We start from the raw sequence: 25,499 nt of genomic DNA on the forward strand, positions 1-25,499 counted from the left end.
AATACCTAGAGGGCTTCCCTGGTGGCGCAGTGGTTGAGAGTCCGCCTGCCGATGCAGGGAACACGGGTTCGTGCCCCGGTCTGGGAAGATCCCACGTGCCGCGGAGCGGCTGAGCCCGTGAGCCATGGCTGCTGAGCCTGCACGTCCGGAGCCTGTACTCCACAATGGGAGAGGCCACAACAGTGAGAGGCCCACGTACCGCAAAAAAAAAACAAAAAACCTAGAGACAAATAAAAATGAAAACATGACAATCAAAAACCTATGTGACACAGCAAAAGCAGTTCTAAGAAGGAAGTGTATAGCAATACAAGCTTACCTCAGGAAACAAGACAAATCTCAAATAAGCAACCTAACCTTACACCTAAAGGAACTATAGAAAGAAGAACAAACAAAACCCAAAGTTAGTAGAAGGAAGGAAATCATAAAGATCAGAGCAGAAATAAATGAAATAGAGACTAAAAAAGCCCAATAGAAAAGATCAATGAAACTAAATGCTGGTTCTTTGAAAAGATAACCAAAAGTGATAAATCTTTAGCCAGACTCATCAAAAGAAAAAGCAAGAGGGACCAAATCAATAAAATCTGAAATGAAAAAGGAGAAATTAAATGAACACCACAGAAATATAAAGGATCATGAGAGACTACCATGAAAAACTATATGCCAATAAAATGGACAACCTAGAGGAAATGGACAAATTCCTAGAAATGTACAATCTCCCAAGACTGAACCAGGAAGAAATAGAAAATATGAACAGTAATGAAATTGAATGTAATAAAAAAAAACTCCCAACAAAAAGAATTTGAAAAAGACTAGATACACATATATGTATAAATGAATCACTCTGTTGTACACCTGAAACGAACACAACATTGTTAATCAACTATACTCCAATATAAAATAAAAATTAAAAAAAAATCTCCCAGCAAACAAAGGTCCAGGACTAGATGGCTTTACAGGTGAATTATGCCAAACATTTAGAGAAGAGTTAGCACCTATCCTTCTCAAACTATTCCAAAAAACTGCAGAGGAAGGAGAGCTGCCAAACTCATTCTATGAGGCCAGCATCACCCTGATACCAAAACCAGACAAAGATATCACAACAAAAGAAAACTACACGGACTTCCCTGGTGGTGTAGTGGTTAAGAATCCACCTGCCAATGCAGGGGACATGGGTTCAGTCCCTGGTCCAGGAAGATCCCATGTGCCACAGAGCAACTAAGGCTGTGTGCCACAGCTACTAAGCCTGCACTCTGGAGCCCGTGCACCTAGAGCCCATGCTCCACAACAAGGGAAGTCACTGCAATGAGAAGCCCATGCCCTGCAGCGAGGAGTAGCCCCTACTTGCCACAACTAGAGCAGCAACGAAGACCCAATGCAGTCAAAAATAAACAAATTAAAAAAAAATACTCAACAAAATTTTAGCAAACCAAATTCAACAATACATTAAAAGGACCATGATCAATTGGGATTTATCCCAGGGATGCAAGCGTGGTTCAATACCTGCAAATCAGTGTGATACATCACATTAACAAGTTGAAGAATAAAAACCATATGATCATGTCAATAGATGCAGATGAACCTTTGTCAAAATTCAACATCCATTTATGATTAAAATTATCCAGAAAATGGGTATATAGGGAACATGCCTCAACGTAACAAAGGCCATATATGATAAGCCCATAACTAACATAATACTCAATGGTGAAAAGCTGAAGGAATTTCCTCTAAGATCAGGAACAAGACAAGGATGTCAACTATCACCACTTTTTTTTTTTTTTTTTTTTTTTTTTTTTTTTTTTGCGGTAGGCGGGCCTCTCACTGTTGTGGCCTCTCCCCTTGCAGAGCACAGGCTCCGGATGCGCAGGCTCAGCAGCCATGGCTCACGGGCCTAGCCGCTCTGCGGCATGTGGGATCTTCCCAGACCGGGGCACGAACCCGTGTCCCCTGCATCGGCAGGCGGACTCTCAACCACTGCGCCACCAGGGAAGCCCTATCACCACTTTTATTCAACATAGTATTGGAAGTCCTAGCCTCAGCAATCAGACAAGAAAAAGAAACAAAAGGAATCCAAACTGGAAAGGAAGTAGTAAAACTGTCACTGTTTGCAGATGACATGATACTATATGTAGAAAATCCCAAAGATGCCACAAAAAACTACTAGAACTTATCAATGAATTCAGTAAAGTTGCAGGATACAAAATTAATATACACAAATCTGTTGCATATCTATACACTAGCAGTGAACTATCAGAAAGAGAAATTAAGAAAACAATCCCAGTTATAATCCTGTCAAAAAGAATAAAATATCTAGGAATAAATCTAACTAAGGAGGTAAAATACTTGTCCTTGGGAAACTATAAGACACTGACAAGAGAAATTGAAGATGACACAGATGGAAAGATACACTGTGTTCATGGATTGAAAGAATTAATTTTGTTAAAATGACCATACTACCCAAGGCAATCAATAGATTCAATACAATCCCTATCAAAATACCAATGACATTTTTCACAGAACTAGAATACATAGTTCTAAAATTTGTATGTAAACACAAAAGACTCCACATAGACAAAACAATCTTGAGAAAGAAGAACAAAGCTGGAGTTATCATGCTCCCTGATTTCAAATTAAACTATCAAACCATTGTGGTACTGGCACAAAAACAGACACACAGATCAATGGAACAGAAAAGATAGCCCAGAAATGAACCCACATTATATGGGCAATTAATCTATGACAAGGAAGGCAAGAATATACAAAGGGAAAAGACAGCCTCTTCAGTAAATGGTTTTGGGAAAACTGGACAGCTACATTCAAAAGAACCAAACTGGACTACCCTCTCACACCATGCACAAAAATGAACTCAGAATGGATTAAAGACTTAAATGTAAGACCTGAAACCATAAAACTTCTAGAAGAAAGCATAGGCAGTAAGCTCCTTGACATTGATCTTAGTAATATTTTTTTGGATATGTCTCCTCAGGCAAGAGAAACAAAAGCAAAAATAAACAAATTGGACTACCTCAAACTAAAAATCTTTTGCTCAGCAGAGGAAACTATCAACGAAGTGAAAAGGCCACTTACTGAATGGGAGAAGACATATGCAAACAGTATATCTGATAAGGGGTTAAAGTCTAAAATATAATATACAAAGAACTTATACAGCTCAACATCTGAAAAACAAACAACCTGATTAAAAAATGGGCAGAGGATCTCAACAGACATTTTTCCAAAGAAGACAAATAGGTGGCCAACAGGCACATGAAAAGATGTTCAGCATCACTAATCATCAGGGAAATGCAAATCAAAACCACAATGAGTGGGGCTTCCCTGGTGGCGCAGTGGTTGACAATCCGCCTGCCAGTTCAGGGGACATGGGTTTGAGCCCTGGTCCGGGAAGATCCCACATGTCGCGGAGCAACTAAGCTCGTGCGCCACAACTACTGAGCCTCTAGAACCCGTGAGCCACAACTACTGAAGCCCACATGCCACAACTACTGAAGCCTGTGCACCTAGAGCCCATGCTCTGCAACAAGAGAAGCCACTACAGTGAGAAGCCTGCTCACCACTACAAAGAGGAGCCCCTGCTTGCCGCAACTAGAGAAAGCCCATTTGCAGCAATGAAGACCCAGTGCAGCCAAAAATAAAATTTAAAAAAAAAAACACGAGATAACACCTCTCACCTGTCAGAATGGCTATTATCAAAAAGACAATAAATAACAGGAAGTGGAGAAAAGGGAACCCTCATGCACTGTTGGTGGGAAGGTAAATTGGTGCAGTTACTATGGAAAACAGTACGGAGATTCCTCAAAAAATTAAAAATAGAACTACCATATGATCCAGAAATTCCACTCCTCTGTATTTATCTGAAGAAAATGAAAACACTAATTAGAAAATATATATGTCCTCCTATGTCCATTGCAGCATTATTTACAATAGCCAAGATATGGAAGCAACCTAAGCACCTACTGATAATGGATCAAGAAGATGTGGTACACATATACAATGGAATATTACTCAGCCACAAAAAAAGAATGGAATCTTGCCATTTGTGACAACATGGGTGGTCCTAGAGGTTTTTATGCTATGAAAAATATGTCAGACAGAATAAAATAAATACTGCATGATTTCACTTATATGTGAATCTAAAAAGCAAAACAAATGAACAAATATAACAAAACACAAACAGTGCTATAGGTGCAGAGAAAAAACAGGTGGTTGCCATAGGGGAGCAGGTGGGAGGAGGAAAGAAAAAAGTGAGGGAGATTAAGAGGTATAAACTTCCAGTTGCAAAATAAATGAGTCATGTATATGAAAAAGAAAAGAAAAGATCACAATGCCATACACATATGAAAAATTTAAAACATACTAAAGAATGATAATGAAAACACTATATACCCAAATTTGTGTAATGTAATTAAAGCATTATATAATGGAAATGTACTGCGTTAATAAATCTGTGATTCTTGAAGTTGGTCCCCAGGCCCACAGAATGACCAGGAACTTGACAGAAATGCAATTTCCAGTCTCCACCCAAAATCTATTGAATCAGAAATTCTGAGAGTGGGGTCCAGAAACCTGTATTTTATCAAGACCTCTAGGTAATTCTGATACATGCTCAAGTTTGAAAACCACTGCCTTAGATGTACATACTGAAAAAAAAAGAGAATGGTTAATAGCAAACATCCAACTCAAGAATTTCGAAAAAAGGACATTAAAAATCAATCCAAAAAGAATTTAAAAAAATAATAATTTCTTTACAATTTTAATGGCTTTAATTCTATATTAGGACTATTAAAGAGGCATTATCTTTGCTTCTGGGTTGTAACAACCCCAGTTTTCCTCCAGATTGACTCTGACTAGGGAATGCATCAGTGCAAGGAAGTTGGGCAAAGAAGAAAGTAACATATAGAAGAACATTTCAAGATCTCTCATTCTAGATATCTATGCAGATAGATGCACCTGTTTTTTCTGGAGAGAATCATAAGAAAGTATTAAAAAGGCTTTTCTTTGGGGAGAGGGACTTGGGGTAAGAGGCATAGTTTTGTTTTCCTTTAAAAATATTGAATATTTCCATTGAGCTTGAAGTTCTAATCTTATACATATATTAGTTTTATTTTTAAAAATGATGACAAGGCTTATTTGGACTGTGGGATGATGGGTAATTTTTATTTCCTTAAAAAAAAACTTGGTTAATATTACACTTTTGTTAACAACAATAACAACAACAAAAACATGTCTCAAACCTGGATTGGGTCAGAATTTTTTTTGCCTAATGTAATTCACAATTTCTTTGTGGGAATACATCAGCATGCCTAATAAAATGTTAAGCAATTTTCTGATAACTCTAAAGGAATTGGAGACTTGTTCTAAGAAATCCACTCACCCAAGAGTGGATTAGTCAAGAGCCTAATTACCTCTACCCAAACGTAATTTTCTTTTGTATCTAAGCTAACAATGATTATTTATTTCTATAAAATGTCCCTATCAAGAGTAAACCTTTGAATTGGCTTGGTAGACTCCTCTGCAGCAAGATTTGTTATAAATTTTAATAAACGGTCATATCTAAGTCACTTGGAAACGTTTCCTTTAACACCATTTTAACATGTTTTAAAACCGTCAAAAACCTGAGAAATGTACACCTCGGTTACCAGTCTAAAGAATGAGGGGAGGGGGGCAGCTTCCCTGGTGGCGCAGTGGTTGAGAGTCCGCCTGCCGATGCAGGGGACACGGGTTCGTGCCCCGGTCCGGGAAAATCCCACATGCCGCGGAGCGGCTGGGCCCGTGAGCCATGGCCGCTGAGCCTGCGCGTCCGGAGCCTGTGCTCCGCAACGGGAGGGGCCACAACAGTGAGAGGCCCGCGTACCGCAAAAAAAAAAAAAAAAAAAAAGAATGAGGGGTTGATGGATGACAGAGCCATAGAACAAAAGGGATAGAACAACGTAATTCATTCATTCGACAAGTATTTGAGTTCGTACATATGCCAGGCTTTGAAAAGTACTCGAGTTCTGCCACGTGCCAGGCACTGTTCTAAGCTCTGGGGATACAAAAATGAACAAAGGGTGTTAAGGGAATAAAACTCAGTACCACACATGATCTCGCGCTTCTGCCTCTTCCCTGGTGGGCGCTTCTCGCCGCTTAGTCTACGATTCTTGCCGGGCACAAAAGCCCCGCCCGCCCGCTTATCTGCCGTTTTCCCAGGCTCTTAGGAGGAGATGGACTACAACTCCCACAATGCCATCCTGGGGCCTCCTTGTAAGGGCTCCACCTTTTCCCTGGCCGTGCGGAGGACGACTACAGTTCCCAGAGTGCTCTGCTTCGCCTTTTGGGTGTTGTTGCCCCTTTCCCGGAGCGGGACGCGGTAGAAGCGGGCAAGAGTGCCAGGCCTGGGTTCTCTGTGTCCTTCCCCGGGGCAGGGACGAGGCAGTGACTTGACTCTGGGCGCAGAGCCCGGGAGGGAGCGCAGGACGCGCCGTCCCTTCTGCCTGGCTCACCTCACACTACTCTCCGTCTTTTCCACCCGCGGCCGCCTGGGTGGCTCGGGACCGACCGCCCCGGGCAGCGGTGGCCGTCTCGGCCGCCGGGGCTGTGGCGAGGCCGCGGCCCTCGGGGCGGCGGTAGCGGCGCCAGCGCTGGGGAGGCGAAGGAGGGAAGATGGCGTCGGAGCTGGAGCCCGAGGTGCAGGGCCTAGACCGGAGTTTGCTGGAATGTTCGGCTGAGGAGACCGCGGGGGTGAGTACCGGGACCCGGGCGGGGACGTCCGGCCGTCGCAGGCCGCGCCCCGGGGGAGGAACAGATTAATGGAAATCCCGGAGCGGCCGGGCCCTGACTTGGGGTGACGACCGCGCTGGCCCCGCCGGCCTCGCCTTGTGGGTAACGGCCTGGGGAGGCCCCAGATCTTGCCCCTCTTCTTCCTTGTTTATCCACGAGTAGCCCGCAGGGCTGCTGGGTGCACTAGCCATCCTCACGTTCCCTTTCGCTCTTCCATTATTTCTACTTTCCCCCACACTCCCAGTAAGTCCCCAGCACAGGGCCTTTGCCCTTTTTGTCAACTCTTAGAAGAGGGGAGGGAAAGACGCTTCCTGTTTTTTGGGGTACTTTGTCTTCCTGATTCCTTTGCCTCCTCCTCTAAAACCTGCTACCTTATTTTGTTTCTGGGACCACCCTAGGCACCAAAGGATGCCAGCGACACTGTTCACCCTCTTTACCCCTTCAGCGCATTTTCGCACCGGTTTGGTCAGTCTACAGCGTTGATGAATGTGCGGAAAGTAGTGTCTTGACACGTTCACAGAGTGTGAGAAAGTGGTAGTGGAGACTGGGGGATTAAAACAATAATTTGTCTAGGAGTTGGGGGTAGTTGGACGGAGAACAAACGTTATATAACTTTGAGAGAGCAGCTCTCAGTACATGGAAGCTAATAATGTGAGGTTTGGTCACAGCATAGTGGGAGCAGTTATGCCCCAAACTTATAGCATTCAAACCTAGTCTTGTACTTAAACTGTAATACGAATATGCTGTATAAGTAGCAGAGTTGTAAAATAACTAATAAAACTCGATGGTATCTTTCCTCAAGGACAAGGGAACACCCCCTAGAACAGATTGTCCAGAATGATTCTGAATGGGCCAAAACAGCTGAGGCCCCACCTCTAGGGCCTCCAATTTAAAAAGCTGATAGGAAGGGAGTGACCTTTGAGCCCAAGTCAACAATCTGAATGTTAGGAACAAAATTCTAGTGGGGCGCTGTGGGGCTGTTGGTTAGTGAGGAGTTATTTTGGGTGAATTGATGAGGACACTAAAGTCATAGTGGAAATAAATGTCAGGAGTAGAGGTGAAAAGTTTAAAGAAATACATTGTTGAATGATGCATCTTTGTTGGTTTGTTTTTTTGTTTGTTTGTTTTGTTGTTTTTTTTTTTTGCGGTACGCGGGCTTCTCACTGCCGTGGCCTCTCCCGTTGCAGAGCACAGGCTCCGGACGCGCAGGCTCAGTGGCCATGGCTCACGGGCCCAGCCGCTCCGCGGCATGTGGGATCTTCCCAGACCGGGGCACGAACCCGTGTCCCCTGCATCAGCAGGCGGACTCTCAACCACTGCGCCACCAGGGAAGCCCCTGTTGGTTTGTTTTTAAACCAACTTGTTTAGTCTAGTTCTGTTTTCATTTACTTTCCGCTTAGTATTGCAACAACCCAAGGATTTTCCCCATCTGCCTTTTCATTTATCAAGAGGTTTGAAAAAGAAAACGAAAGCAGTGTTCAAAGTAAACAGTAAAATGGTAATGACAGCTATTCCCTATCCATGTGATCTTATCAGTATCTAGATTGATAGCTAATCTGTTATTTACCTCCAAAATTTTTTTTTACTCCCACCAAATTTTGTCTGTTGACCCAGTGATACAGGCTGTGTACTCTGTTTTTCCAGTGCTAAAAATGCAAGCTGCCATACACCTGAAGCTAACACAACATTGTTAATGGACTATACTCCAATATAGAATAAAAATTAAAATAAACAAATAAAAGTGCAAGCTATCAAGTGATTAGAGCTTCCCCAGTTTGTTGAGGTTCCTGAGGAAACTAGTTATAAAACTGGTGCTAGAGAGCAATGCTCCTAGTCCTTGTGTAGTGAAATTCTCAGATGTAGTGGGGGAAATTAAGGAAAATGCAGTCAAAATTTATAAATTTGGACTTAATTCGAGTTTGTGAAGTTCACAGTCTGAGCTACATTTTAGTTTTGCTCTGTTTACTCTTCTTTTTAAATTATTTATTTATTTATTAGGCTGCGCCAGGTCTTTACTTGCGGCATGCTTGATCTAGTTCCCTGACCAGGGATCAAACCCAGGCCCCCCGGCATTGGGAGCACGGAGTCTTAAGCGCTGGACCACCAGGGAAGTCCCTTTGCTCTGTGTACTTTTAAATGACTTTCTGAACAATAAGATTAAAAAAAAATTTAGTCTGAAGGCCAACAAAATTTCTTAAAGAAGATTTCATCTAATATTAAAATACAAGATTCTTCCAGCAGTATAATTTGCCCTTACTTTGTGAGGAGTTTATTGTTTGTATTTGATTAAAACAACATAACACTTTACTGTTCTTTCAGCTTAGGCCCCAGCCCAGCCATTTATCACAAATTAAAATTAATTGGGGGACTTCCCTGGTGGTCCAGTGGTTAAGACTCAGTGCTCCCAATGCAGGTGACCCAGTTTCAATCCCTAGTCAGGGAAGTAGATCCCACATGCTGCAACTAAGAGTTCGCATGCTGCAACTAAATATCCTGCATGCTGCAACAAAGATCCCATCTACCGCAACTAAGACCCAACGCAGCCAAAAAAATAAATACATATTTTTTTAAAAATTAAAATGAATTAATAAAGTTTTCTCCGGTAAAAGTAAATTTTAGAGAGGGTAAACAAGGAAAGCAGTTATTACAGCCTTTAGACCTCTGTTGCTGATAATTTGTTAGGATCACATCCATCTAAAGTTACTTAATAATGACTAGTGGCATTTTTCGCACAATTTATTTACACACTTGCTTTTCTTATTTGTATTACGAGGAGGAAGGACTTTTTGTGATCCCATCTATTCTTACTAGAATGCCTCACAAATAAAAGTATTTAAGTACTCACTTCAATAATTTTAAGTTTAGGATATTAAAGTGGCCCTCTGTTGTAGTTTTTTCTTTTCCTTGATAGAGTTGATTCTACAAGTATGACTTCCCCAACACTTCTTGACTCTATCTACATTTCATGCTCCACAGATTTGATTATATGTTCCAGTGGATGATTATGATTTAAGAAGTACATATATTGTTTTTGCCCAAATCTGAAAGAAATACATATTCATTATAAAAGTCTTATGTAGAGTATTATACCTATATTGGTTACTTTTTGCCTTAAAATTTTCAACAGTTTTATATAAAATTCACATATCTTACAATTCCAGTGAGTGGTTTTTAGTATATGCAGAGTTGTGCAGCCCTCACCACAATCGATTTTAGAACATTTTCATCACCGCAAAAAAGAAATCCTATATCCATTAGCTATACACTCCCCATTTTCTCCTAACCTCCCAAACTCTAGGCCCACTGCTGACCTGTTTCTTTGTCTCCATAGATTTGTCTATTCTGGAAATTTCATATAAACGGAATCATGTAATATGTTGTCTTTTGTGACTGGCTTCTTTCACTTAGCATAAGTTTTTAAGGTTCGTCCATGTTGCAGCATGTATCATCAGTACTTCATTCCTTTTTACTGCCAAATGATAGTCCATTACGTGGATATACCATATTTTATTTATCCATTCATATGTTGATGGATGTTTGGATGATTTCTACTTTGTGGATATTATGAATTGTGCTATGATGAACATTTCTGTACAATTTTTTATGGGGACACATGTTTTCATTTCTCTTGGGCATATACCCAGGAGTGGAATTGCTGGGTCAGGAATTGCTAGACTAAAATGGCTGCATCATTTTACCCTCCCACTAGCAGATGTGAAGTTTTCAGTGGGTTTTTTCACGTCCTTACCAGCACTAGTTAATTGTCTGTCTTTTTGATGATAGCCATTCTGTTAGGTGTAAAGTGGGATCTCCTTGTAGTTTTGATTTGTATCAGTATTTCCCTCGTGACTCATGATGTTGAACATCTTTTCATAAGCTTATTGGCTATTTGTATATCTTCTTTGGAAATGTCAATTCAGATCTTTTGCCTATTTTTTCATTTTGCCTTTTGTTTTTTTTGTTTTTTGCCTATTTTTAAATTAGATTCTCGTTTTTTATTACTGTTTCTGTATTATTTTGATTTGTGAATGTTTTTACTTCATTTCTAGAACTCTTAATATGATTTGTTTTCAATTTTTCTTAGTTCTAATTTTTTCTTAGTATAGTCCCGAAAGCTCTATGTTGGCCCTAGCAATTGTTGTTTTAGATTGTTGTTTTGTAGTTAACTTACATGTTGGTTATCCTTGTTCGAAAGCAAAATCAAATGTGCTTAAATAGAGTACAATTTTAATTTGGCATAGAATAATAATTAGATACTGTGATAAAAGACTAACCCCTAGGGATTCTTTGATTTTTGTGTTTATTGTACTTGCTCTCTATACCAAGGCTGAAATTAGCTTTCAAAAAAAGGAGAGCTCCTGCAAACATTGTCATAACATGTTTACTTTAGTGGAATGAGTTGACAGTCTCTGTACTTCCGTTATTGAGGACTTCTAATAAGATAGTGCTTATTACTCTGGTGTGCACATGAGTGTGACAGCCACAAGTGTCTGAAATATGGACAGATTAACATGCAACCAAATTAGAAATATCAATAATTCTTCATGTTGAAGAAACAGTTACAGTTAGCTTATGTTACTGAGATCTGATATGAAAAGCTATATAGGTTTTCTTTCTTTTGAGAAATATGTGAACCATTATTCTTAAAGACAGCCAGAAATTTTTTCCTCCTACTCATTTTCTCTTCACTTTTTTTTTTTTTCTAATCTATAGTGTCGCTAACCACTAATCCTGTATTTCTGGTATAGATTTTTTCATGCAAAGGTGTCTTGCTTTATATATTAAGTGTTTAAACTTAATAAAGTTAAAATCCCAAATCAGGTGTTTTTTTGTTTGTTTGTTTTGTTTTCCGCGCAGGCTTTCTCTAGTTGGTGGTGAGCGAGGTCTACTCTTCGTTGTGGTGTGTGGGCTTCTCACTGCGGTGGCTTCTCTTGTTGCGGAGCATGGGCTCTAGACATGTGGGCTTCAGTAGTTGTGGCACACGGGCTCAGTAGTTGTGGTTCACGGGCTCTAGAGTGCAGGCTCATTAGCTGTGGTGCACTCTATGTGCTCTGTGGCACGTGGGATCTTGCCAGACCAGGGCTTGAACCCGTGTCCCCTGCATTGGCAGGCAGATTCTTAACCATTGTGCCACCAGGGAAGTCCTGTTAGGTGGTTTTAAATGGAGCGTATGCCTGCCTTTCTTGAAATAGACTTTTGTGTCTTGTTAATAATTTATAATAATGTATAATAAAAGATATTTAGAGTGAAATGCTTGTTTTACTAATAATATATTTTGTATAAGGCAGCTGATTTTTTTTTCTTAACCAGAAGCTGATATTAGTTTCTGAATTTTTTGTTCAAGAAATCTATGAACAGATTTGACCCATCAGTGTTGTTAGAGCCACAAGACAACATAATTTCTTTTAGAAAGCATCACCCTTTATCCTCCCTGGATTAAAATTCTGCAAAAGTGAAATTTTAAGAGAAATGGGAACATAAAATATAAAACAAAAAATTGCTGTTAAAATAAAACCTTTAAATGTGTTGTAAATTAAACTTGAAGCATAGTTTTCTAGGATTGTGGAGGTGAATTCTTGAATTTTAATGCTTAATTTTTCATCCATAAACAGTAAATTGCTTAGGATAATTTGACTGCATTCATATTTTGAATTAGGGTTTGCTGACAATGGGTGAAAACCCCTTTGATGTGGCCAAAAACATGTTTTTTAGCTCAAAGAATTAGATTTTTGTTTGCTTTTTGGTTGACTCTGTCTTTTACTATTGACTATCTTTTTTTTTCCTCATTTGTTTTATAATTACTGAACTTAATGTGTGTGTGTGTATAATTTTGATTTGGAGCCACTTCTCCTTGTAAGACCTTATACTCTTGTCTTACAGTGTTAGACATCACTTGAACAATCTTTAAACCTATGGGATTGTCTCCCCAGAAGTACTGTTTTAATAGTAATTTAGTCTCTTTCCTACTTGCATAAAGCAAACACAGCAAAATTAGTAACATTTAGAAAGGATTGTTTCACTTCTGGGGTGAAAAGTTTTTCACTGTTATAAGCTTCCATCCAGCCCCTTAACTTATGAACGAGATTTTTACATTTTTAGGAAAATTTCTCTAAATTGTGAAATTGACTAGAACGGTAGTATATATCTCCTCATGAATATGTAAAATCTCTCTATATGTTATTTTTTCAAAAGAAGGAAGTGAGCTGAAGATTGTGCAAGTAATAGTTAAAAAGAAGACCGTATACTCTTGTTTTAACAGTGTTAGACATCACGTAAACGTAAACTTTTTTTTTAATTAATTTTTTTTGGAGTATAGCTGCTTTACAATGTCGTGTTAGTTTCTACTGTACAGCAAAATGAATCAGCTATATACATACATATATCCCCTCTTTTTTGGATTTCCTTCCCATTTAGGTCAACACAGTGCATTAAGTAGAGTTCCCTGTGCTATACAGTATGTTCTCATTAGTTGTCTGTTTTATACATAGTATCAATAGTGTATATGTGTCAATCCCAATCTTCATAAACTCTTTTTTAACAAGGATGTAATATGAAATTTAGGTTGTAATCTATAGGTAAACATTGGACTTCTGAGTTAACAGTTAACTGCATTTTTGTAGAAGTGAGTTGTTTCATATTTTCTGATTTCAAATTTTCACTTGGTTTAGAGCCAAAATGAGCAGGTCTTAATTACATAATTTGTAACTAAATAAATTATGTTTATTTGGAAGACAAATAAACACATAGATGGAATTGGCATGGGAGGCAGGAATAAATAAACGACAGAATATAGGGGAAAGCCTTAGGACTTAAGGAAATAGAAAGAGAAAAGAAAGGAGGTGGTTTGAAGGATGCCTATATAGGACTTATTTGGTTTGGTTTTTAAGAACCTGCAGGCCTGGATCTGCTTTATTTCTGCGTCCATTGAAACCACGTTCCATTAAAGCCAAACATCTTTCTGTAATGTCAGTGTTAAGTGACAGTCAGTAGTATATACATATTTATAGTCATTCAGTTAACGGATTTTACTAACTGCCCACTGGGGCTTGGTTCTGTTTTAGACATGGGGGGTAGGGGAACAGGAGATGGAGGTGAAGAATAGACTAAGAAGACGTCTTAGAGAAAGTGAAACATAAACTGAGATCTGAAGAATGAGTAGATAACAGCCCTGTAAAGCAGAGAGAGAGGAGCAATACTGATCAGGAGGAGGAAACTGGAAAGTATGATACAAGGCAAAGGCCCTTGTAAACCAGGGGTCCCCAACTCCCGGGCTGAGGACCGGTAGTGGTCTGCAGCTTGTTAGGAGCCGGGCTGCACAGCAGGAGGTGAGCAGCAGGCGAGCCAGCGAAGCTTCGTCTGCCGCTCCCCATCACTAGCATTAGCATCTGAACCACCCCCCCACCCCCCGTCTGTGGAAAAATTGTCTTCCATTAAACCAGTCCCTGGTGCCAAAACGTTTGGGGACCGCTGTTGTAAACCATGTCAGTGGACCTGATTTGATCCTAAATAGAAGGGGAAGCTGAATGACATGATCAGATTGGCATTTTGCAAGAAACACTCTGGTAGTGGGGTTGGAAAAATGGACTGTAGAGGGACCAGGCTAGTGGGGATTACTAGTTAGGACACAGTTGCATTAATCCTTGCAAAAGACAGGAGTGGGGAGCTTGGACTAGGGTAGTGGAAGTAGTGCCACCAGAGATGGAGAGAAAGAAATGGATGGATTCAACAGATACTTAGGAGGCCTAATAGACAAGACATGATGACTAATTGGATGTTGGGGTGAGGAAAAAAGATTTCTGAGTTTTTCTGGTTTGGATACCTGGGTAGATGCTGGTGTCTAAAATAGAGAAATGGAGAAAATAGCAGGGTGTTTTTTGTGGTGTGGGAGATCATGAGTTCAATTTTGGACATATTGAATTGGTGTCTGAAAGGAAAAACTGTTTCTGCCTTTTCTTTTTGCTCTCACACCAATACTTCCGGCCGCCAAACGTGTTGGGGGGGTGGTTTCCCACACCAGGCAATTCTCTCGTTCTCAGCAGACACCAGTTGGGTGTCCTACAACTCAGTCAGTTCTGACACTGTACACCTGCAGTTTAGCATCAGATCCGACAGATTAATGGCTCAGTCCCACGAGGCTGCCCCCCTTCACTACTACAGATGCCAGTCACAAGCAGTGGGTCCTCAGGTTACCCACAACTTATGTTACAAATTAGGGGGTTCCCATAACCCCCTCTTTGGGTTCGATAATTTTCTAGAATGGCTCACAGAACTCAGGGAGACAGTTTATTTACTGGATTACTTGTTTATTATAAAATGATACAACTCAGGAACAGCCAGATGGAATAGAGCAAGGTATGTGGGAAGGGTTGCGGAGATTCCATGCCCTCGCTGGGCGTGCCAGCACCTCTGCGTGTTCATCAACCAAGGAGATCTCTGAACCCCAACATTTTTGGATTTTTATGGAGGCTTTGTGCCTCCATAGGCATGATGATCAAATGATTGGTCATTAGTGCTTAACTCCACCTCCAGCACCTCTCCCTTCCCTGAAGTTGGTTGGGGTGGAGGCTGTAAGTCCCACCCTACTAATCATGTGGCTACTTCCCCTGGCAACTAGCTTCCCATCTTTAGGGGCTTTCCAAAAGTCACCTTAGTAATATCAACTCAGGTCTGATTGAAGGGGGCTTGTTATGAATAACAAAAGACATTCCTTTCACTTTTATCTCACTTATCACTTAGGAAATTTGAAGATTTTTAGGAGCTCTGTGCTAGGAATGAGAAGACCAAATACATTTTTCTTATCATAATATCACAGCATCTATTAGATATCTAAGTATAATTATCACAGGTAGTAGGACATGAAAGTTTGGGGACAGGGAAAAGTGACTTTTTAAAATGCTGTTAACAGGGAGAGCAAAGGAGAAAGGGCTTACAGAGAGGTTGATCAGGGAATAAAGATATAATCTATAGAACAAACTCTTGTGGACTGACATTCATAAGATACTGGCGTGTCCTTTATAATCATTGAGAAATAGAATTAGTGTATTGGCTGTTCATGTTCACTGTATGCTCTTCCTGTCAGCAAACTGACAGGAGAATCCAAATCACAATCAGAATATCATTTGAGCAAAGCATTAGAAATTAGAAAGGAAGTCAGATGGGCTCAATGACTAGTGCCTTATAAGATGATATGTTGTGGTCATTTTCCTGTATTGCCTACAGAAGGTTGCTTCAAGAGTCATTTTGAGGAGATGGGCTCGTTTCACTTTACTTTCACTTTAAGTAGAATTTTAAAATACTGGGCATTTTAGTAAAATCCTAAATTGAGTTTTATCCTTTTTTGGGAAGAAGACATGCAGTGATGAATGTCAATAAAATAATTTATAGGACTCATCATTATTTCTGCATCTAAAAGAAAACAGAGTATGTTTATTCAAATTAGCAGTTTATTGACCTTGTTTAAAACTCTTTTTTCTTTTTTCTTTTTTAAAGAAATGGCTGCAAGCAACTGACCTCACTAGAGAAGTGAACCAGCATTTGGCTCACTATGTACCCAAAATCTACTGCAGGGGTCCCAACCCTTTTCCACAGAAAGAAGACATGTTGGCACACCAAGTTTTGTTAGGACCAATGGAATGGTACCTTTGTGGTGAAGATCCTGAGTTGGGATTTTCAAAACTTGAACAAACAAACAAACCTTCTCATCTTTGTGGTCGTGTTTTTAAAGTGGGAGAACCTACATACTCTTGCAGGTAAGATATTGTCATTTTCTTTCTTTCCTTGTTTTTACTTGACTTTTTTTTTCCTGAAACCTTACATTTTTGTTTTCATATTATGAAATATCAGTATTATATATATGTACATATGTGTGTTAGTTTCCAAAACAAATATATGTGTTTTAATAAATTATTATAAACAAACATTATATAATTATTTTCCAGGTCAAGATATAGAACATCACCAGCATTCCAGAAACCCATTATGTACTTTCTTCCTCCCCCATAATTAGCTCCTACCTTGACTCTTGTAATAACCACTTCCTTGCTTTTCTTTCTTTTTTTTTTTTTTTTTGCGGTACGCGGGCCTCTCACTGTTGTGGTCTCTCCCGTTGCGGAGCACAGGCTTCGGACACGCAGGCTCAGCGGCCGTGGCCCACGGGCCCAGCCGCTCCGCGGTATGTGGGATCCTCCCGGATCGGGGCACGAACCCGCGTCCCCTGCATCGGCAGGCGGACTCTCAACCACTGTGCCACCAGGGAAGCCCACTTCCTTGCTTTTCTTGATGGTTACAGTGATTCTTTTTGATGTTCGAATTACCCTACATTTGGCCTTTGAGAGCCCCATCACACTAGCTTCTTTGTCCTTTTCACATGCCTTTATTAGTTTTTGAGTGCCTCTTCGCTTTCTCGCATAAGATGTCCACACCTCACTTTGTACTTACTCTGACCCATATGTAGAATCAGCCATTTATGCAGGGAATTTCCTTTTAGTTGGGAATGTTAGTTAGAAACCATGATCTGGGTGCTATATGTACTTACTGCTACTAGGTTGAGTTTTTTGGTTTTTTTTTTTTTATTTCTTGTTGAGAATTAAGTATACAAGGGTAGAAGATGGAGAGGAAACGAGGAAAGTGCTCTGTCTCCCGTTATGACTATCTACTCCTGTTTCTCAGAACTAATCATTGTTAACATACTTTTATGTGCCCTTCCAGAAATTTTCTATGCATGTACATCCCCACATATGGGGCTATCTTAAACATACACATACGCAGACATACATAGAAAAGGGAATATGTTAGCTAAATTTTCCTTTCTCTATTTAACAAAATCTTGACATTGACATCTGTCCATATCAGCTAATAGAGCTAGGTAGTATTCCATTGTTTGGATATACTATTGATAGAGTCATTTTTTTTCTTAAGACTTTTTCCCATACAACTTAAATTTAATAAACTTAATTTTCGTTAAGACCTCCAGGTGTCTATGGTAATCTTTCTTTATCAGCGTGGTTAGAATACCGATAGAGATCTTTTTATGTATTGAAAGGCTGTTAGATCTAGTTTTTTTGTCTATACAGAAACCTCTTTGAGTCCTTTATTGGTGTTTGGAGCAATAGATCTAGTTCAACCTCATGATTTCCAGATGAGAAAACTGAGATCCAGTTGTTGTAGTACCATCCTTTGTAGCAAAAAGATCCAGTTCCAAAGAAGGCATTTGTATGTCATGTCTTTTAATCTTCAATCTGGAATGTTGCCTCGGTTTTTCTTTGACTTTCATGATCTTGACACTTTTGAAGATTACAGGCCATTTATTTTGTAAATGTACATCAATTTGGGTTTGTCTGATACTCTTCATGATTAGAGTCAGGTTGCCTCTTTCACAGAAATATTGCAGAAATCACGTGTTCTCATTGTATCCTATCTAGTAGCATATGATTTTGATTTGGTTCAATAACTCTTTAAGTTTGATCACTTGATTAAGGGGATTTCTGCAAGGCTTCTCCATTGTAAAGTTACTCTTTTTCCCTCTTTAATCAGTAAGTATTTGGTGGGGAGATACTTTGAGACTATTAAATATCCTGTTTCTTATCAATGTTCAGTTTTTTAATTTATTTATATCAGTATATGTTCATGGAGCTCCATTATTCTTGTGGTCAAAATTGTTCTAGATTTGACCAGTGGGAGGCCCTTCAAGATGTCTTTGTTCTTTTTCATGTCCCCATCATTCTTTGAGCACATCCTTTTTCTTTCTGACACAAGATATTTTGGACACATCTTGGGCTTTTCCCTACACCAGCCCTGAAATCAACCATTTCTCTAAGGAGCCTAGTTCTTTTTTAGTAGAGATTAATGTTCAGAAATAAGATACTTAGTGTGCCTGTTGCCATTGGTATGTCACTAATCCCAGGCCCTGTCAGTGGATCTGTGTATCTGTAGGTCTCTCTAGTTCCAGTCTAACACCACAGGATTCTTTCTTGTTTTCTTCCTTTGCATATTTTAACTCCCTTCTCTGCTGATGTCATATGTGTCTATGTGTGGGTCCATCCCAGGGGAGAACAAGTTGGGTGCAGGTTTGAATGCTTTGTAGGAAGGCCTTGTTTAAATTGACAGAGTTCTGAGAGCTTCCATTACTAGAAGAAGAAGTAGGAAGAACTGTGTTTTCAACAGTGTTCATGGAAAAGGCTTTTGGGAGTTTGGAGGAGTGGAGGTGGGATGACGGGAGGAGGAGTATATCTATTCCCTCAATGAAAGTGGTGCACTGAAAAGCTGTTTGCCTGTACTTGAAGATTAAGTGTGCCTAAAGGATTTGTGGATGAAACCAAGTCAGGGATGATCTCAGCAGAGTTTTCCTGTATGTGCATGGTGGAGTTTGGATTTGGATGTGTCAGTCTGGAGTTTCTTTGAGATATAAAATCATTTCACTAGACCGTGGAGGTATAGGTTAATCCATTCATACCTATCCTGGGACTCTAACTATATATTTAGAGGATGTATAGAATTAATGAAAAGGAAGGCACCTTGGGTAAGGGGATTGCCTCATGGTTTGAGGAGAGCATTTTCATTTTCATGACATCATCTAAAGGGTCACAAGGATACATTTATTAAGGATAGAGAACACCAAGAACAGCATTAGCCACTGCTTTTTAAAAATTAACTTGAAAAACTAATATAATAGGCAAAACATGTATTTGGTTATGTCTCTCAAGAGGTACAAAAGTATATGCCATGAAAGGTACCCTCTCCCACTCCTCCCTTAATTTCCCTGTTCCCTTATCCAGAAGTGACCACTGTTACTAGTTTCTTGTGTATTCATCTAGATATCATATGCATATCTAGATCCAAACATTTATACTTTTTTCAATAAACGCTAGCATACCACATAAACTGTTTTCATCTTGCTTATTTCATTTAAAATTTGTCTGTCAGATTGTTAAATAACATATATAGAGAGAGCTGACTTTGTCTTATCTTTTTAATGGCCGGTTATTCTCTTTTATGGATGTTCTGTTCTGTACCTACTTGTCTTGTATTAGTAGGCATTTAGGTTGTTTCTGGGACTATAAATAATACTGCATTATTATACTTTGTGTGTGTCTTTGTGCACGTGTAGAAGTATATACACAGGATACATTCCTAGAAGTAGAATTTCTGGGTCGAAGGATGCATGCACTTATTTCCTCTTAACAGCCAGTAGCAAAAACTTACAAAATGAAAAGGAGATATAATACGCTAGTTGGAGGAGGAAAGGCAGAGTGGAGGACAAACAACAGAAACTGCTATAGTTATGATGGAAGAGATTGGAAAATGTCTTTCAGCTAGCCTTATGAGGGGAAGAAACCAGGGAGCAGAGGATAGGCTGTGGCAGCCAGAAAGAAGAGGCAGATTGGCCAATTCCCTGAACTACTGAAGAAAGAAAGCAGTATCTGGGGACCTGCACTTGGACAGACAAGTAGCCTGGAATGGGGGAGAGGGATATAATATATGATGGCCCCACTAGGACTCAAGTTTGAACCAGACTCTTAGAGGATATTTCTAAACTTTGTTGTGACTTGAAGTTGGCCAACTCCAGGTTAAGGGCCTAGACTTCCACAAGACTGTCTAAAATACAGCTGCAAGTTTGGGGATCCCCAGAGCCATCCTCAATTCTCATCAGCTGGCTACAAATTTCAGGCATCTCCATAGACTACTTGAGGTTGCATAATTCACTTAGAACAACTCACAACTCAGGAAAATGCACTTATGATTAAAGTTTTATCATAGCAAAAGGACACAAATCAGAACCAGCCAAAGGGCAAGATTTGCAAGTGCAAAGTTTTTATTGTCCTCAGTGACATGTTATTATCCTCCTGGCACATTAATGCTTGACAACACGCAGAGTATTGCCAACCAGAGAAGCTCACCCAAGCTTAGGTGTCCAGAGTTTTTATTGGGGTTTCATTATACAGGCATGATTAATTGAATCATTGCCCACATGACTCAATATCCAGCTCCACTTCCCTTCCCAGAGGTGGGGCTAATATTATGTGCCTGAAAACCCCAGCCCTCTAATTACGTGGTTGGTTTTTCTGATATGGCCAACCTCCACTCTAAGTTATCTCATTAGTATAAACTTTCAGATATGTGGGGGAGGGGTGGGAGCATGACTAGCAAAGACACTGCTATCACATGGGAAATTTTGAGCATTTACAGGTTACCTCCTAGGAACCCTAGACAAAGGTCAGCCAAATTCTTTATCACACAGTTGTTGAGAAGGTTAATGAGGTCCTTTGTGTAGTGCTTTCCACAACACTTGGTACATAGTAAACTCTTAGTAAATGGCCATGCTGGGGTCCTGAGGATGAATGTCTTATGTTAAAAGTAGGTGTTCCCATGAAACCCAGGACCCTGATAAAATGATAATGGAGTCTATTACTTGGAAAGATGAAATATGGTTGTTGGAATTCTGGGAGAGTTTGTAAACTAGACCCTTCAGGATAAAGGTGACTTATGTCTATAGGGTGGAGGTTTTCTTTAACCAGAAAAAATGATATTCAGGAGTCTTTTATGTTTAGTACTTAGAAAAGGAATCTGTGAAGGGAATTAGGTTAATTTTTCTGTTATTCATTGTTTCTAAAATTGTGTAGGTCCCAAATTATCTCTCTGGAGCCTCTGTGATGTCAGAAAAAGCTGTGTTTTCAGGCAGTGGGCTAATGTTTATATTTATCTGTACTTAGTTCTCTATTAGGAAAAATGTAATCAAACCTGTCACTTGTTATTTCTTTCTAAATAGAGGTGGTTGTTTTTTTGTGTTTTTTTAAACTCTTTATTGGAGTATAATTGCTTTACAATGTTGTTAGTTTCTGCTTTATAACAAAGTGAATCAGCTATACATATACATATATCCCCATATCTCCTCTCTCTTGCCTCTCCCTCCCACCCTCCCTGTCCCACCCCTCTAGGTGGTCACAAAGCACTGAGCTGATGATCTCCCTGTGCTATGTGGCTGCTTCCCACTAGCTATCTATTTTACATTTGGTAGCGTATATATGTCCATGCCACTCTCTCACTTCGTCCCAGCTTACTTACCCTTCCCTCTCCCCATGTCCTCAAGTCCATTCCCTACGTCTGCATCTTTATTCCTGTCCTGCCCCTGTGAGGTGATTGTTATTAGGGGCAATCATCTTAGTGTTGATGTTGATCATAGCTGTGTATATTTTGACATCTCATAGCCATTAAGAAAAATAAAATACTAGTAAAATATGAAATCATACTTTGGTGTATGGTTTACATTTTAACTTAAACTAAGTTAGATTTAGTTCCACTGTTTTTGTTGTATAGTTAAATTAAAAACATGCTTTTTTAACATTTAAAAACTTACTGTGTGAATGTTATAGATCACCAGAATTTGGGGTTGGGAGTTACGCTGCCATCAGTTAGGACTATTCTTAGCATGTGTTTCCAGATAGTACTTTATGATGCTTTATTATAAACTTTATTAAACAGTTTTGCTTGTTTAAATTTTTTTAACTCTGATTCTGTCAATAATGATGGATAAGGTTATGCTAAAAATAACAAACAATCCTACAATCTCAGAGACTTTAAATATCCAAAATACATTTATTATTCGGACTGTGTGACCAATTCAGATCAGTGGGGGTGATGAGTGGAGGGTTCTACTCTAGGTAGTTACTTCATACCATGTAACATCTCCATAAACTTAATGTTTTTAGGGTTCACCACAGCAAGGGAAGAGGAGGGTCTTGCACAGCAAATAAATTGCTCTGGCTCAGAAATGATGACCATGCCTACATTCCTTTATCTAGAACTAGTTAGAAGGCCTCTGTCCAACTGCAAAACAGGGCAGGGAAGTGTAATTCTCCTATGTCTGGAAGAGATGCAGACTTGGAAGTGGATGAACATTAGAATTGTTTTCAGTGATCTTCAGGGTTTGGGGGTTATTTTTCCTCCCTCACAGAGTTGTTAGGATAAAATGAGATAATGTGTATAAAAGCACTTGGGGAACTATAAGGAATTTTTGTATGTAAGATTTTTTTAAGCCGAATACTCAGTCTTAAAATACATTACTGAGCCATGAGTAATAAATATCTTAAGCAGAGGGATAGAGATGGTTTCATTCCTTTTCTGTTTGGAAATAAAAAGCTCTAATATGGAAGAACCGCTTATTTCTAGTAAGAAGAGTTGTTTGTTAGTTTCTTGCTTTTAACACTTAATCTCTTTTTAGGGCAGTTCTATTTTAAGACTTTTTTTGGCTGTGTTGGGTCTTCATTGCTGCATGCGGGCTTTCTCTAGTTGCGGCGAGCAGGGGCTACTCTTCGTTGTGGTACGCGGGCTTCTCATTGAGGTGGCTTCTCGTTGCAGAGCACGGGCTCTAGGTGCGTGGGCTTCAGTAGTTGCGGCATGCAGGCTCAGTAGTTGTGGCTCGCAGGCTCTAGAGCGCAGGCTCAGTTTTGGCACACAGACTTAGCTGCTCTGTGGCATGTGGGATCTTCCCGGACCAGGGCTCAAATGCATGTCCCCTGCATTGGCAGGTGGATTCTTAACCACTGCGCCACCAGGGAAGTTCCTAAGACTGTTTCTTTTTAACATGAACGGTCCAGAGATTGAAATGAACGCTGTGTTAGTTTAAAAAATATTGGTTACCTCTAATTATGGATGTGACACATGAATGAAATTATACTGTATGTATTGTAAATGTGGCTTTTTTTCATGAAACAATTTGTCTTAGAGATCTTTCCCAGTCAGTATATATAAATCTACATCATTCTTTTAACTGCTGTATTTCCATAGTAAGGACAGGCCATGATTTATTTGAATGCCCTATTTATTAATGAAATTAGAAATCAGTAGATTTTAGGATTTTTTTTTTCCGTAGCACACTGCACCACAAAGAACATTGTGTACCTATTTGTACACTTCTCTTTTTATACCCGTTTCAGTATTTTCCAAGGGAGATACCTAGAAATAAAATTTCAATGCTGTGTATTATCACTGTGGCCTTCAATACATTGGAATTTCCCTTGTCTACCTTGCTCTCTCCAACCTAGGAAAATAACAGGGAGTGGGAAGTTGATATCTCCTAGATAGGTTGGATTCCTGTGGTTGTCTAAAATGAATCTTGTATTCTTGGTTTGGATATTTGTGATCATTTTTATTTATTTACTTTTTATGCACCAGTTTGGTGCAAGATCGAACATAGGAGTATGTGGGGTATAATATCAACTTTACACGTATGCCTTTTTCCAGACGTTAGGAAATAATAGAGGTATGAATAGATTACTGGTAATCCTTTCAGGTAAGGAGACTTGGATTTATATCACCAAAGTTTTCCTATTGATACCCTATTTGAGTTCTTTATTTTTTAGGGGAAAATTTACATATTTCAAAAGGCACAAATCTTAATTGTACATTTTTGACAATAGTTAACCTCATGTAACTCACATCCTCCCAAGATAGAGAACATTTCCATCTAACTAGAGATTTCCTTGTTAACAGCTCCAGCCCTTAGGTAACCACTATTCTGATATTTTCACCTTAGATTAGTTTTGTCCATTCTAGAACTTCATCAAAATGAAATCATACTCTTTGGTGCCTGGCTTCTTTTACTCAGCATAATATATATATGATTCATTCATGATCCTATGATTATTAGAGATTGTTTCCATTTTTATTGCTGAGTAGTTGTCCATTGTATGAGTGTATTGTAATTGCCCATAATCCATTGTACTACTGATGAACATTTGAGTTGTTTCAATTTGAGGGTATCATAAACAAGGCTTCTATGACTTCTTTTTTATCAGCTCATTCTACTTTTTGGTAGATATTTTAAATATTTAGAGCTAAGGAAAGTGGTTTATTTCATGAATCATATCAGCTTATGCCAACATTATATTAAAAGCAACATATTAAAGTATTAGGCATTATTATTTTGTACTCAGCTATAAATCTGTGTGTTTAAAATACCAAATAAGGGAATTCCCTGGCGGTCCAGTGGCTGGGACTCCTCACTTCCACCTCAGGGGTCACAGGTTTGGTCCCTGGTTGGGGAACTAGATCCTACATGTTCCACGGCGCAGCCAAACAATAAAAATAAGATAAAATAAAATAAAATACCAAATAATAAATCTTACACTATTAAAAATCTTCAGCTTTTTATGGAACATTTTAGGAATATTAAGACACCATTAAAATAGGCTTTTCTAGACTGTTATCTATGAGAGGGCACTCTCAGCTGGCTACAACCATTTGCAAAACAAGTCTTTTTGTGGACATATATTTAAATATTCATGGATAAATCTCCAGGAGTAGAATTGCTGTGTCAAGGGGCAAGTATATTTGAACTTGATAAGAAACTGCCAAAACTTTTTCTAAAATATTTTTTTGTTCCCACCAGTAATGTTCCACTTGCTCCATTTTCTCACCGACATTTGATGTCAGTCTTTTAAATTTTAGCTGTTCTGTATAGTGATATCTCAATATGGGTTTAATTTTCTCTAATGACTAATGATGTTGGTGCAATTTTGCATGTTCATTGCCCATTTAACTAATGAAGTTTTTGTTCAAGTCTTTTGTCTGTTTTTTATTGGCTTCTTTATATTTTTTATTACTGAGTTTTGGAGTTCTTTATATGTTCTGTTTCTTTGTGTTTGTTTGTTTGTTTGGTTTTTTGGCCATGCTGTGCAGCTTATGGGATTTAGTTCCCCAACCAGGGATTGAACCCCGGGGCCTCGTAAGTG

At 39.3% G+C, this 25,499-nt stretch overlaps 1 protein-coding gene and 1 long non-coding RNA gene across 7 annotated transcripts in view; one reads left to right on the plus strand and one right to left on the minus strand.

Moving 5' to 3' along the window:
* LOC308623140 overlaps positions 1-6,263 on the minus strand; it is a 74,612-nt gene extending 68,349 nt beyond the window's left edge. For both annotated transcript variants that reach the window (XR_014016747.1, XR_014016748.1), the window contains exon 1: positions 6,088-6,263. This is a non-coding gene — a long non-coding RNA (uncharacterized lncRNA). The remainder of the gene's footprint in view (positions 1-6,087) is intronic.
* A 39-nt stretch (positions 6,264-6,302) lies between these two features.
* Positions 6,303-25,499, plus strand: part of UBR2 (ubiquitin protein ligase E3 component n-recognin 2) — a 116,638-nt gene continuing 97,441 nt past the window's right edge. For 4 of the 5 annotated variants that reach the window (XM_081245135.1, XM_081245137.1, XM_081245134.1 and 1 more), the window contains exons 1-2: positions 6,306-6,732; positions 16,261-16,520. In XM_081245135.1, the coding sequence (XP_081101261.1) occupies positions 6,655-6,732; positions 16,261-16,520 (338 nt within the window). In that variant the 5' untranslated portion in view covers positions 6,306-6,654. Of the gene's footprint in view, positions 6,733-16,260; positions 16,521-25,499 lie in introns of all 5 variants that reach the window. The other variant, XR_014016746.1, reaches the window with a different exon arrangement.

Source organism: Mesoplodon bidens (assembly GCF_964165515.1).
Source record: "Mesoplodon bidens genome assembly, chromosome: 10".
Classification (NCBI taxonomy): Eukaryota; Metazoa; Chordata; class Mammalia; order Artiodactyla; family Ziphiidae; genus Mesoplodon; species Mesoplodon bidens.